General features: G+C 39.6%; 1 protein-coding gene across 1 annotated transcript; it reads right to left on the bottom strand.

Annotated features, from left to right (window-relative positions):
• Positions 1–3,545: 3,545 nt before the first annotated feature.
• On the bottom strand, positions 3,546–12,464 carry mrasa (muscle RAS oncogene homolog a). The gene is made up of 6 exons (XM_086092047.1): positions 12,278–12,464; positions 6,880–7,109; positions 6,312–6,465; positions 5,169–5,268; positions 5,001–5,080; positions 3,546–4,334 (listed from the first exon to the last, which is right to left on the bottom strand). Exons 2-6 carry the CDS (start codon positions 7,070–7,072, stop codon positions 4,235–4,237), a joined length of 627 nt encoding a protein of 208 aa, XP_085948173.1. The 5' UTR covers positions 7,073–7,109; positions 12,278–12,464; the 3' UTR covers positions 3,546–4,234.
• Between the last annotated feature and the right edge of the window lie 1,486 nt (positions 12,465–13,950).

The raw sequence follows: 13,950 nt of genomic DNA, 5'->3' as shown, positions 1-13,950 counted from the left end.
ATTCACCTTCAGCGTAAAGTTTTTGGTCTGGCCAAACGTTCATTTACAAACAGCAAAATTCTTTTTGTACCAGCGACTGGTCCAAAAAAGTGTTTTTAAAAATAAAATAAAATTCCCAGTTGTTACAGTGCATCTAGAAATTGTACAGCACTTTTCACACATTTTGTTAACAGCTGTATTCCAAAATTGATTACATGTATTTTCAATCATCAAAATACAGATTTTTTTTTAAATAAATAGTAAAAAAAAAAAAAAAAAAAAAAGTCCATATAGGGTGTTGTGTGTAGAATTTTGAGTATGCAATTTACAAAAAAATGTGGAACAAGACAATAACTGAATACTTTTCAGATGCACCTTCTCAAAGTGATCCTTAGACAAAATGGATGAAGACGTTTGTCTGTGCAGTGTGCAGCTAAGATAGAAGTTGAGCTCAGCATAAGTGTAGGCTAGCAGGTTGGCATAGCCCTCTGCTGAGAAGTTGCATCGCAGCACTGCATTAGCACAACAAATGGTAAATTAGTAGAGCAAAACTGTTGCTTAGCATAATAACTAGAAAATAGTTGCTTAGCACAACATTTGGGCTACAAAGGTTCTCTTTCTCATAGTAGACGAGTTACAAATTGTACCTCAGCTCATGTTTAGCTTAGCATAGGGACACGTTTATTATTATTATTATTATTATTATTTTGGCTTTTTAGCCTTTAATCGACAGGACAGCTGAAGAACTTTTAAAACAAAACAAAAACAGCACCATGGCTAGAAAGAATTGCTTCACTTAGCATATGGGCCAGAAACAGTTGCTTAGCATAGCATTGTGGGGGGGGGGGGGGGGGAGCTGGGTAGACATTTGCTTATATTAATTAGCAAAGGCATAAAATAGTTAGTTTAGCGTAATATTAGGGTAGCAGTAGAGCTCTAAAAAACACGGTAGCATAGCGCAATTGCTATAAGGATTAGCTTCACTTAACATAGGGGGACAGAAACAGTTACTTAGCATAGCATTAGGTAATGTTATCATCATAACATAAGGGCTAGAAAAGTTCCTTTGCTTAGCATAAGTTCCACAAACTGTTTATTAGCATAGCATTAGCGGACAAAACAGCTACTTGGCTTAGCATAAGGGCTCAAAATGTGCATAAAAGGGCCGGAAAAATAGTTCCTTCGTGAGCAAGAAGCAGTCATTTAGCATAGCATTAGGGCCACAAAACCTAACATAACTTGGCATATCAAAGCATTAGCAGTTACATTTCATTTATTTTTATTTTATACATACACTATGGTGGCTGATAGTTTGGACCTTGGACAGTTAGCAGTTTCTAGCTTTGCTGCGAGGCTAAGCTAACCATTTGCTAGTTCAGACAGACAAACACTGTAGCGTTGTGATCTTCATCCAAATTGCATTTACTCCTCGATTAGATGTCCTTACATGGCTATTGAGATCAAAAGGCAAATAAACCATTTTGAAGTCCCATAAAAGCAGACAAAAAAAGGTTGGAGGATGTTTTTCTGTTTTTCCCCTTTGCCCAGTTCTGGGACACGCTGAGGTAACAACGTACATCAATAAATTATTGTTTAAAAAACACCCACTCACATACACAACATTTTCATATCAATAATACAAAATGGCATCGAACTTTCACGATGCAACATTGCCATGAGACACATTCAATTATGTTGTTCAATTCTTTTGAGAATGACTTTCTTCCTTTTTCAGTCCTTGTCAGGTCCCTTTTAATGCCCAATGTTGATCAAGACCCTTCTTTCATTCCGAGGTGACTGTGTGCCATTCACTTGATTTTTTTTGTTTCCCTTTTGAATACCTCAAGTACACATTTGGTCTCATTCCCAGTCCTTATGAATACAACAAGCATACCCAGACACACGGGGCTACAACAGTAATGCTTGTTTTTTTTTTCTTCTTCTGGAATTCACATTCCAAACTGTTTGGACCATTTCATTTGCCTTTAGGAAAGTCCGACATCGCGTTAAAAGTGCAAAAATATTTTCCTTTGACAGACAAAATTAATACAGACAACAGGTTGCCTCTTTTTTTTTTTTCTGGTGTGGTAACAGTACAAGCCATTTCATAGGTTATTAAATTGTACATTCCCATTCAAACTTCCCTTGAATGTCTCGCTGCTAAGCCAAAATTGTCGTATTTTGACGTCGTATTGCCCTCATGTAGGTACAGGTTTTTAAGTCCCATCGTACTAGTGCCAGAACTCTCATTTCAACGTGTGCTGAGCGTGATTAGTATTACAAGATGAACCTGAATTCATTGGTTTGCAAAGCTCCCACATAACAGAAAAGACCAATCGCGTTATTTGGCATTTCAAGCACCCACTACCAATGTTGAGATCATAACTTGCTTTCACATTCATTAAAAAAAAAAAAAAAAAAAAAACTCACCAGAAAAGTAGATAGTGAATTTTCTATTCACTAAAAAATATCGATCAAGGAGTTTGGGCCACAGTGAGAGAGAGGGGGGAAAATACATACATACACTATGAATAGTTAAATGTTTTTGACAATAAAGTGGTAATGTTACGAGAAATGCCAAACTTTTACAAAAATAAAATATTTGTGGGGGGGCACAATTTTTACAAGAAAAAAAAAGGCAAAAGGTTGGAATTTTAGTATTAAGTCAAAATGAATGATGAAAACGTATTTTAAACAAAAAGTTGCGAGAAAACCAGAGTACGGAAAAAATTATGAAAAGTTACCCCCAATTTTTTTCCGCATAAAGTCATATTAGACAATAGCATAATTTTTTGAGTGAAAAAGATGTTCCCAAGAGAAAGTCGTAATATTACGGTACATGCGGTTACAGAAAAAGCAGACATTGTCTGAGACCTAACTATTGATATGAGGAAAAAAGTCAAAAAAAAGAAGTAATTTTAAGAAAGTTTTAATATGGTGAAATCTCTCTTTATGGAGGGGATCATTTGTAATGTTGTGATATTAGAAACTTACGGGGGTGGGGGGGACATTCTGAGTAAAGTAATATTAAAAGAACAATGTCAGTTTTATGGGGGAAAAAAAGAGCTTAATTTTGCTAGGGGAAAAAATCATGGCGAAAATACATCATTTTACAAGGATGAAGTTGTAATATTAGGAAAAAAATTAATTAATTTAGAATAAAGTACATGGGAAATGCTATATAGAGGAAAAGATCATAATATGGGGAAAAGTTATTTTACAAAACTCATACAAAGACAATTGTTTTGAGATGAAATTCTAAATTAAATGGTTAGATTAATATGTATTAACTTGACAAAAATGTTATTTTTCGGAGAAAAAGTCCAATTATTACAGTAAAAAGTCAGAATTCCATGAGATTTGAATTGAATAAGCATAAATTCACACTACTAAGAGTCATAATGAGGAAAAATGTAAAAAATATATATATATGGTTGATAGATGATCTTAAACTGTTAATGCTTTTGGCAAAAAAAAACATCTTGTTTGAGTTTTGTTTGGTTATTCTTGTAACATCACCTTTTTTTCTCATATTACTACTTGATTATCATAACTTACTCCCCCCCCCCCCCCCCCCCCCTCCATAACTGAACACATTTTTTTGTCTCTGCTTGGCCCGGATACATCGTAAAAGTTATGCACTGACATCCTGCCGCTTTTCCTTCTGAGAAAATATTTCCTTTCGAGTCGTTCGGCATCAAAACATGAACTTGAGCAACCTTGCGTTTACAATAACAATATTAAAATGTTATCGGACACAATAAGAGTTCACTGGTCAAACACGACATGGATTTTCTCCGCTCGTTCCAGCGCGTCCGTCTTGTCCCAAAAACAACCATTTGTTAATGTTTCACCAATTTTCCACGGTGGCGCCCACAAAAGAATCCAAACCCACCGAGCTCACAGGTGCGCTCCTCCCCGGGTTGGCGAGTGATGAGCCGTCCAAGTCTAACGCTTCCTTCCCTTTTTATGGCCAAGTGATTGTGGGCCATCTTCATTTTTCTTGTGCCACATTGGAGAACACAGTCAAGACGACTGCAAATAAAAACGTCAGTACTTCTGCTTCAGTATTAACGGAGCGACATCAAAATCCTTCGTGGGAAAATGGAGGCAAAAGACCCCCTTCCAAGTGTCTCCCTTTTTTTTTTTGTGCGCCAGTAGTCATGGACTACTGGGGAGTTAGTTCCCTGACAAGCAAAGGTATGTGTGTGTGTGTGTTGTTATGCGGGAATGATTGTGGAGGGAGGAAAAGAGGTCACAATATGACGCAGCGGAACCTGTGAGAACCCGTCGATCGTTCTGCCCTCCATTTCATCTTCTTCTTCTTCTTCAGGTTTCGCTCGGGGACTTGTTGTCTGAAAGGAAAGCAACGTCCACTTGAGGATGGGCAAGCATATTTTTCTGTTACGTTTTGACTGCATTTGAATTGAAGTACGGTGTCCTGACGCGGACAGTTCAGGAATGAAAATAGTTTGGGGAGTTTTCATTAGAGCTTTTTATTTTATTGTAAAAAATTTCAGTTAGTTTTTAAATATACAGTATGGAGTGAATAAAGAAAAAAAAGGTGATTTAGTGTTATGTAACAAAGGAAGTTAAACTAGAATTCTCAAACAACTGTTTGACCATTGGTAATAAGAAAATGCTTGTGACTAATTGAAATTTTGGTTCAGATTTCCGCACGTAACATTGAAGATGACATGCTTGATTTGCATTCGCCAGCCACAAAAAAAATGATGTGGCGGACCACATCTGGCCCCCTGACGCCGGTGACTTCGAATGGCAGTCCAGTCTCGGATGCCATTACTTTGGCCGCGGACCGGTGACATTGCATCAGAAAGCGACTTCAAACGCGGATCCATCCCAATGAGATGAGATTCTGACCTGACGTATTCGGATCTGCATCTCAACCAAAGCCATGTGGCAAGTTTCTTGCGAATCAGGTAAGACGAGTTTTTCTGACAAAACAACCGAGCCTTGTGCTTGGTGGAGGTAATTATTGAAAAAGAACAACAACTTTTTACCTTATAACTCGGACCAGCTCGTGGAAGGCCTTGTCCACATTCATCGGAGGATCCTTGGCACTGGTTTCAATGTAGGTTATCTAAACAAGAGCGTGCTAACGGTTCTTCTGGGTGTGATGGTCATTTATACAAATCATCTAATGTGCTGTTGTTGTTGTATCTACTTACATTATGTTTTGCAGCCATCTCTTGTCCCTGCTCAGTGCTGATCTTCCTCAAATGGACCAAGTCCACCTTATTTGCCACCAGCACCATCGGAAAAGCCTCCCTGTGAGGACGGAGCGGCAAATGGCGCAGCTGTCAAACCCGAAGTTCCTTGAATAATATTCTTAACTCATTCAAACGTATGAATACGTTTTTAATACTTTGCCCTTCACAGTTTTGTCCTTTTTTAATGCTAAAGCATACAGAAGGCTTTGATACAGCTTCTGACCTGAAGAGGATGCTTAAAACAATGGTAGTTATTACAAAACACGGCCAGCAGGTGGCAGCAGAGTATAAGAGATCAGTCAGGGCCATATTAAAACAAAGCTATTTTTCCCAGTGTTTTCTACAGATTTGTGAATAATGATGAAAATTAGCTCTATTCTAATGCTAATTGCTGCTAAACAGAAACAGATCAATATCCTTTTTTTCCTGATGAAAGAAGAAACTCTAATCTTTATTTTGGTAGGTTCCATGTTTTAATAGCAATAGAACACAATAGTGTGTGGGCCTTGCAAAATCAGTCAAAATCAAGTAAAACAGCCAGGAGCGAAGGGGCTTGCTTCAGTGAAAATGGCTGCGAGTGAATGAGTTAAATGTTAGCATATCAGGATTAATGTGTGCTTTTATAGACACTTTAAAAATATGACAAAGTTGAAAGAAAAATAAATTCAAATTCTTCCATATTTCATTGATCTTAATGGGATTGTTTTCCTTTTGAAATTAAACTAAATCAAAGTTTGACATTTTTAATCAGACTTGTATTTCCTGGAGGAAAATGATGTGCCGTTGAATGCAAACGGACGTAACGCGTTTGGCTTCACTTCCTCTTTCCTGTCATGTCACAGTCTGTTTCAGAGGTGACCGTTGGTCACAGTTACCGATTTAGTACATTTGGGTCCAATGGCAGTGCAGTTTGAAATAAAAGGAAGAAGCCCCCTGATAACTGTCACACAACTCCACCCACCCGCATTTCTGCTGAGCATGCAACGACTGGAGACTGATGTTTTTCGACAGAAGTCAAAGTGGTTAGCTTTTTTATTAATATTATTATTTATTTTTTTAACGGTGCAAAAAAACAAACAGCAACAGCGGGTGTTGTCAAACCTGTCTTTGACCCGCAGTATCAGCTGATGAAAGCGGTCAACGTGTTCAAAGCTGGCCTTGTCCGTCACCGAGAAGACTATGAGGAAGCCGTCTCCTGTCCTCATGTACTGCTCCCTCATGGCACTGAACTCCTCTTGGCCGGCTGTGTCCAGCACTGGTGGGTGTACATGTGCACAAAAAAACAAAAACAAAACAAAAAACTAAGTGTTAGGTACATTTTAATGCTTAACCCTTCCTTATGTTAAATTGGTTTCTCTGAGACAGCAATAATGTTCACGGGTCAATTTGACCCAAGTCTGATGATATGATGACGATTAGTAGAAGCTCCTCTCCTTATTTCAACATAGTTTCTTGGTGCCAAAGCGCACCTTTTACAGATAAGGCTTCGGCCTGAGTACAAACGCAACAAATAGCGGAGTTTTTCAAAACTTCATATGTAGCAAGCAGTGTACTAGTATCAACAAGAGGTTCTGTGTCTGAATCATGGCTCAGGTCCGACTACTTTGCATATTCTACCAGCTTGTGTGTGTTTTTCTACCCCCCCCCCCAAAAAAAAACTTCCACTCACCATCCAGTATGGCCCACTGCCCGTCAATTTCGGTGTGTTTAAGGTAGGAGTCCTCTATGGTGGGATCGTAGTCCGGCACAAAGATCTTCTGGAAAAACTGGATGGTGAGTGCGCTCTTGCCGACGCCGCCGTCTCCCACCACCACCAGCTTGTACGTTGGCAGGTTGTCGCTTGGCACCGCGCTGGTCGCCATGGCTACCACTCAACGATAAGAGGCGTGTGGCACCGATCTGTATTGGAAGACACAAGAAGGCTGCTTAAGTTGAGATGTTTTTTTTTATCCGACGGTTTTGCGACCACAACAACAAAGATTACTTTAAAGGTCCCATCGTATGAAAATGCACTTTAGTGGGGTTTTCTATCAATAATATGCAAACTTCCGTGACTTAGTGATGTCAAAAAGACACGGAAGTGCACTCGACCCAATACATGTCTGTATTTTTCTTTTCTTCTGCTCCCGTGGCTAGTCGTTTCCATTCACAACATTAGTACACGGCCACCATGACCGAAACCTCTGCCCCTTCGAGAGAGAGAGGGGTGTGGCTTAGGCGTGGCCTGGTGAAGCTATTTACATAAAAGTGACACACCCCTAAAACAGGCTGTTTTGAACAGAGCATTTTTTTTTTTGGCTGATTTAAGGACAGCAAAAATATTAGATTAGATTAGATCCAAAGTCAATTTTGACAAATACATGCCTTTTAAACATTTGAGAACTATTTTAGTATGTTGAAAAGTTGAATAATATGAGACCTTTAAGTGTGAAGTGACAAGTTCAGTATATATTGCCTGAGCGAGCAAAGAGTGCTTTCTGTGGCTGCTTTTTAACCTCAGCAGGACTCCCACCGGCAACCCACAAAAAGGCCTTTATTGTAAATGCACCCCCCCCCCCCCTTCTTGTAACATAGCGACTGCGTAACTGCCATTGTGATGAAAGCTGGCCAACACAGATGAAACATTTTCCCATTGTTTGAGAGCCAAAACTTGAATCTAAGCGCAGTCTTCTAAATATACAAACGGATGGTTACATACAAAGCTGCAACACTCGGACCACTTGGATCTCGAGTGAATTCAAGGTGGCACCAGTAGTTAGGTGTGATAAAGTAACTCGCTCCCTTTTCCCATGGCTTTAAGGTCTTTGTCCTTGGTTATGAACTTCAGCACAAGGCATGCTCAGTTATATTGTTTTTCATTGTTTTTTTTATTTAAAAAAATATACATTTTATTTATGGCCTAGAACTTTTTTTTTTTTTATACAAATGTTGACTGTGATTATGACTTCACTAATGCATGGCCTTTCATAACCAAAATTATGTTTCTGGGTACAAAGCGAGATCCGGCCAGCTGCAGCCAAACTGTACCAAAACAGAAATGATACACGTCGTCGTGCCTTGAGATAAGATTGCGTTCATCTGTGATCACACTTATGACTCAAAACACTCATATCTTATTTCATCGGAATGAATGGAAATGCCCTAATACGTTTGTTTCAGCCTGACAAAACCCAACAAAATGTTTTGCTAGTAGGCCTCAGTATGCAAACAAATACACAATGAATGTCATTGGAAGTTACCATTGGCCCTAATACGCAAATATGTGCCTCTAACTTTGCACACAAACGTTGGCATTTGTGTATTTGCAGCAGTTTGACTTTGGATTAGTTAAATTTCCCTCCCAATAGGGAGAAGTCCATTTTTCACATCTGACAAACTTGCAGCAGAGCCGTATGGAACGGATTGTGGTTGACCTTAGCGGATCCACAAATATTTTCTGTAAACATGACTTTACTTCTACATTCTTGTCGGCTAGACGACGTTGCCACTGTAGGAACAAAACTTCATCACAAACCGAGAACTCCTTGTACTGTAAAATGACACTCAGCCAAGCACAGACCTCCGCCAAGGCCGAGCTGTTGACAAATCTGGCACCTTACTTGAGTTAGCCCATCGTTTCGTAGCTCCCTGTCATTGGAATTGCAAGATAGCCTTTTTTTTTCTTTTTTTTTGTGGCAGTGGCAAGATCCTCACACAAATATTACCCCTTGACGCTGGAAAAAATAAAATAAAAATAACAGGCCATTCAAGATCAGCTTTTCTATTTATAAGACTAAACTAAACTGAACTGGGAGCAGGAAAAAATCGGATTAGCTGTCATAGAAGAGGCGGGGCTTGACGAGGTGAAACTTCACGTTCACATTCATTTCTCTCCTGTTACCGCAGAGATGTAGCCAGAACCAGTGGTTGCAGTGTTCCGTTCGCACCTCCGACGTTTGACGGCCATAGTTAAAGGCAACACACACACACACATGCAAACAAACACCGCTTGTACCGCAACCATGGTTACGTCTATTCTGGTTAATGCCGACCTTTTTCATTTTCCCCCCCAACTCAGTCGCTTGTGCCTTTCCACATTTTGCATTTCAAAATGATTCACCCTCTCCGCATCGTGGCTGCTGTTTTGACCTTATTGCGTGTAACTTAATACAGTCAGTATAACACTTGTCGTCTGCCCAAATGGTCGCATATGTGCAATCCGGAGGGCCCATATGGTCGCAATCAATCTGCCAAAATGACAGAGACGCTTCATTATGTGTCATTCAATCGTGCTATTATGGCAGAACGCTCACGCAACAAGCGGGCCACGATGCGGGAGAGAGTGCCAAAAAAGAATGAGACGTGGGAGGCGGGCCAAGGGACGAGATGAGGGAGTGAAGAAATGTGAGGCAATGGCACACAAGGACTTCGTGCTGCTGCTGGAATAATACGCCTTTTGTGCTTATCGCAAGTGACACCGATTTTTTTTGGGCTTTTACGTGGCACCATAAATGCCTGAAATCATATCTTCAAATCAGAATCAGGCCTCTTCAAAGTTCTGTGACATATTTCACAGGAGACTACCAAAAGTCCTGTAGTCAGGTGCTAAAATACAAAATTTTGGAGAAAAAAAAATTGGATTACCAATATGTCAATAATCTACTCCGAATTTGGCATTTCAATGGCGTGCGCCCACAAAGATTCACATGCATTTGAGCAAGCTTACGAGTAACCGGGAAGCAGCTGTTAGCTGGCAACCGGCCATCTTATCCCAGCCCGCACAATGGAGGGAAGGAAGATGTTTCCTTCCTTTCCAAAGCCTGCCACTTCAGTATGAGCAGGAGGCGGGAGAATGTCGGAGCCAAAGCCCCCCTCAAGCTCTCGCTCTCTCCGGGCACATATGGATGCTTGTCACAAAGAAAATCATTTATAGTATACATTGATCATGTTTTATAAAATACTGCTGGGGATAATTTTAGGATACAATATGGCGGAGGGGGACAGATCACAAAGCCTTTCTTGCTAACACCCGTTCTGCTTTCAGACCAAAGTGATAATCATCGATTCATTTGACCTTTCAACTAGGGGTGTGCCAAAAAAAATTGATTCTCATAAGGATCGCAATTCTCATTTAGTACGAGAATCGATTTTGAATGTCCCAAAATCGATTTTATTTAAATTATTTTATACTGTCTTGCCTTTGTTTGTGTGTGCCTTTATTGGAAGCGCTGTTCATGTTGTACTCAATTTGGCCACTTTAGGGCAGTGTGGTTCCATGCGGTCTGATACACTGTAAAAAGTCACAATCAAGTTATTCCAATAAAAGTTGTTGTTTTCGCAGAATGGAGCTGTTCTTTTGAGTGATAAAAGTGCCGCGAGTAGCTCGCTAATGCTTATTAGCGAGTCAGACTGGAGTAGGTCATTACGATTCCTTGCGCATCTATTAATTGAAGCAAAAATAATTCGCAATCAAATCATTGGCAATAAAAAATCTTTCATAATCGAAAATCGATTCTGAATCGAATCGCAGACCCAAAAATCGGAATCGAATCGTGACACATTCAAAGATTCCCACCCCTACTTTCAACCGATAATAAATAAATAAATATGCAAATAAAATGGAACGTTAAATCTACTTCTTCATTTCTGCAGTTTGTTGGGATGTATATCATGAAAGCACACGCTGGGTCAACAGTTGATTTAGATGAAGACAATATGACAGTGGTATCAAATCCACAGCCCGGGGGCCATTTACGGTCCACAAGATGATATTTTGCAGCCGCCTACGCGTCATCCAATTTCAATGTTAGCGCTGCCCGCGCATGTTTCGCTCTGTCGTTGCCCTCGGCGCTTCATGTTGGATGGATGGCTACCATCTCATGAATTTGCAATGTTACTCACTTGGTGCAAATGTAATCTTGAAGTGACACCAAGTGTAAGAAAACGATATTCTGTCACCCAGACCCAGTCATGTCTTTTAAAAAAAAAAAAAATGCCGTGAAGAGAGACTCTACTCCAGGAGCCCCCACATAACTTGAGTTTGAGACCCCTGAACAACAATTTCTGGTATTTACGTCTTGGCATGTGAATGCTGGCCATGGCAAGGAGGAGACCAGCAGCACCAATGGGTGCATTATTATCATCATCATCAACTGATGATAATCATTCAGATTTAGATTAGATAACCTTTATTAATATCACAATAGTGAAATATTAAAGTTAAACTTGATCATTACATAATGCTGTACTATGTAGCACACGCTTGCATACACTTGATCAACAACATCCATTCACACCTTTTAGAGTCCTCAACTAACCTAACATGCACGTTTTGGGAATGTAGGAAGGAAGTACTTTACACAGAGAAACCTCATGCAAAGTCCGCATAGGAAGGCCTGATTTGAATATTCGAACCCAGAAACTCTTGATTGTGAGATGTGACAACCAGTAGGTAAATGAATGCTAGATTGAATGAAAGTGAATCTTGACGATCATTAGCATCATCATCCCGAGCAGTGTGCGTGTCTACTGACGGTTGCTTCCGTATGATCTCATCCTGATTAAACACAACAAGAATCTCTGTGTTCCCCCCGCACAGAGGTTCGCCAGCCTGTGTGCTTATTCAGTGGCTCAACACTGTTGATGTGTGAGGGGGTGGGTGAGCGGATTCCTTAAAATGCAGGATGGGCAAAACAAGCAATAATCGTATTTTTTTCCCCCGCTGATGTCAATAATGACACCGTTATACACAGAATTGATGCCTCGCGCTTTACGGGTCTTTATTCGACCGCGTAGAAAAGCCCAACGGCAGCCGCCCAAAAATATCGCATTTAAGTGGCTTCGTCTTTCTCCTCAAGTTTGCAGCAAAAAATGCGATTTCCGCAAATGGCAAACGGCGCTGATTCGAAACGAGGAGCGGAACGTAAACTCGCCATAACTGTCAACAGCACTGTCATTAGTCGAGTAGTATTAGTACACCAAATAGTACAGGAATTGAACGCAACACCAACCAGTAGGTGTTGCCAGAACCATCCGCGAAAACATACGTCTACCTCCCCTGTGTTTTCCCACACAACACAGCCACTTACCGGTTGGCGTTCCACTGACGAACAATAATTAAAATCAAAGCCCTCAAGGCGACATGATAGTCATTTTTTTTCAGCCCGTCTTGGCTCCACACCGCCGCCGCCCTCGCGCCGCAGTCGGGCTTCCCACATCTGCGGAACAATACGTCGAGTAGCTCATCTTTGTATTGCGACAGCTGATGCTATTAATAGAGTAGCCCGAAAGGGGTGAACGGCTTTTTTTGCAAACACTCAAAACTATTTTAAAAAATCATTTTACAATTCCGTATTGTATATTTGTAAGTAATAAAGAGGTAAACAGTTTGTTTACTTATTTTTTTCTAATGCCGTTTCTTATGTCTAACGTGTAGCAATCTCACCAAGTTGTGATATAACCCCCCTTTTGATGAAATGGACTGCTCCTCGAGTCTTTAAAGGGATATGGTACGGTCAAAGGAAGAGGAGACGAAAGAATGTGGTGGTTTTGAGAGTGTTTTTTTTTTTTTTTTTTTTTTTGTAACTCACTGTCACAGGATGGAAAGCTACACGCTTCGAAATCATAACTCTTTATGTTCACCTCTAAGGTTATTCCACCGAATCGGGGCCATCTGCTTTTTGTGACACTAGAATAAACTTATTTCCAGGCCCAGCTCTAAATCTTATATTACACAAACTGGACTCAAAATGATTAGAGTTTAACTCATTTTAGTCAAATATTTTACCTCATTGTTTTGTTTTACTAATATTTCTCATTTCAGTAACAGACCTCAAAGCAAGAGTAAGTAAGGGTTAAGCATGGCATTTATGCTAATAGAATGCGGACACTAAGCACATTATAATGATTTAACTCAATAAAGTAATTTTTTTTAAATATAAACAACAAAATTATAGTAATAATTTATATAACGTGATTTAGATTTTACATCCATCTTATTCCCTAAAACAGTGGCTACCTTAAAGTGAATCACTGATACAAAAGCACTCTCTAATTTTAAATTGTTGTACATTTTCTTTAATTATCATTTGTGTTTGGGATAAAAACGATAAAACACCAAATTTGGAGATACAGGATTTTTTAATTATTATTATTATTTTTTACAATTGACAGCATAAATTCTTTTTTTGATGTTTTGATGTCTTCTGATTGATTGGCAGAGTATTGTTGCCCCTGTTTTACAATGACAATGAATGACATGAGCAGTTTTCTGTGTGTGTGTGTTTTTACAAAAATTCTAAATCTAGTTTACTGTATGGCCTAATTATGTGACCTCCCATTGACACTATTTATGCTTTTACAAGACCTGTGTATGAGGCAAATAATGCTGATTTCTACAGGTCGGTGTCCCAAAAAAACCTGTGCATGTTTGTTATGTAGAGCATTTTAAAAAGACACAACAAATACAAAACTGTATATTTGAGCATTCACTTCATGATGCTTGTTGATGTCAATGTGCACTCGTGGCGCACTGATTGCAGAGTGCATGTTTAAGTGCAGGCAGCCATATGGAGGAAAGCTACTCTTCCGATGCACATGTATGTCCAGAAAGTAGGTTCATTAACCTGTCCATTAACCTCTCAATGCTGTAAAATGCTCTGAGTACTCAGTGCATGAACACATACAACACAAATTCATCTAATCTAGAGGACAGGTTCTTTTTTCTTTTTCTTTTTTCCTTGGTTTATAATATAAAGGGGGT

Source organism: Leptonotus elevatus, chromosome 12, assembly GCF_054856555.1.
Source record: "Leptonotus elevatus isolate MCC_2025b chromosome 12, RoL_Lele_1.0, whole genome shotgun sequence".
Lineage (NCBI taxonomy): Eukaryota > Metazoa > Chordata > Actinopteri > Syngnathiformes > Syngnathidae > Leptonotus > Leptonotus elevatus.
This window is presented reverse-complemented; position numbering and strand designations above follow the sequence as displayed.

Coding starts and splice junctions, on each gene's coding strand:
- mrasa (XM_086092047.1), bottom strand. CDS start 7,072: ATGGCGACCAGCGCGGTGCCAAGCGACAACCTGCCAACGTACAAGCTG. Junction 6,466..6,879: donor GCAGTGGGCCATACTGGATG/GTGAGTGGAAGT, acceptor TACACCCACCAG/TGCTGGACACAGCCGGCCAA. Junction 5,081..5,168: donor AGATGGCTGCAAAACATAAT/GTAAGTAGATAC, acceptor GCTCTTGTTTAG/ATAACCTACATTGAAACCAG.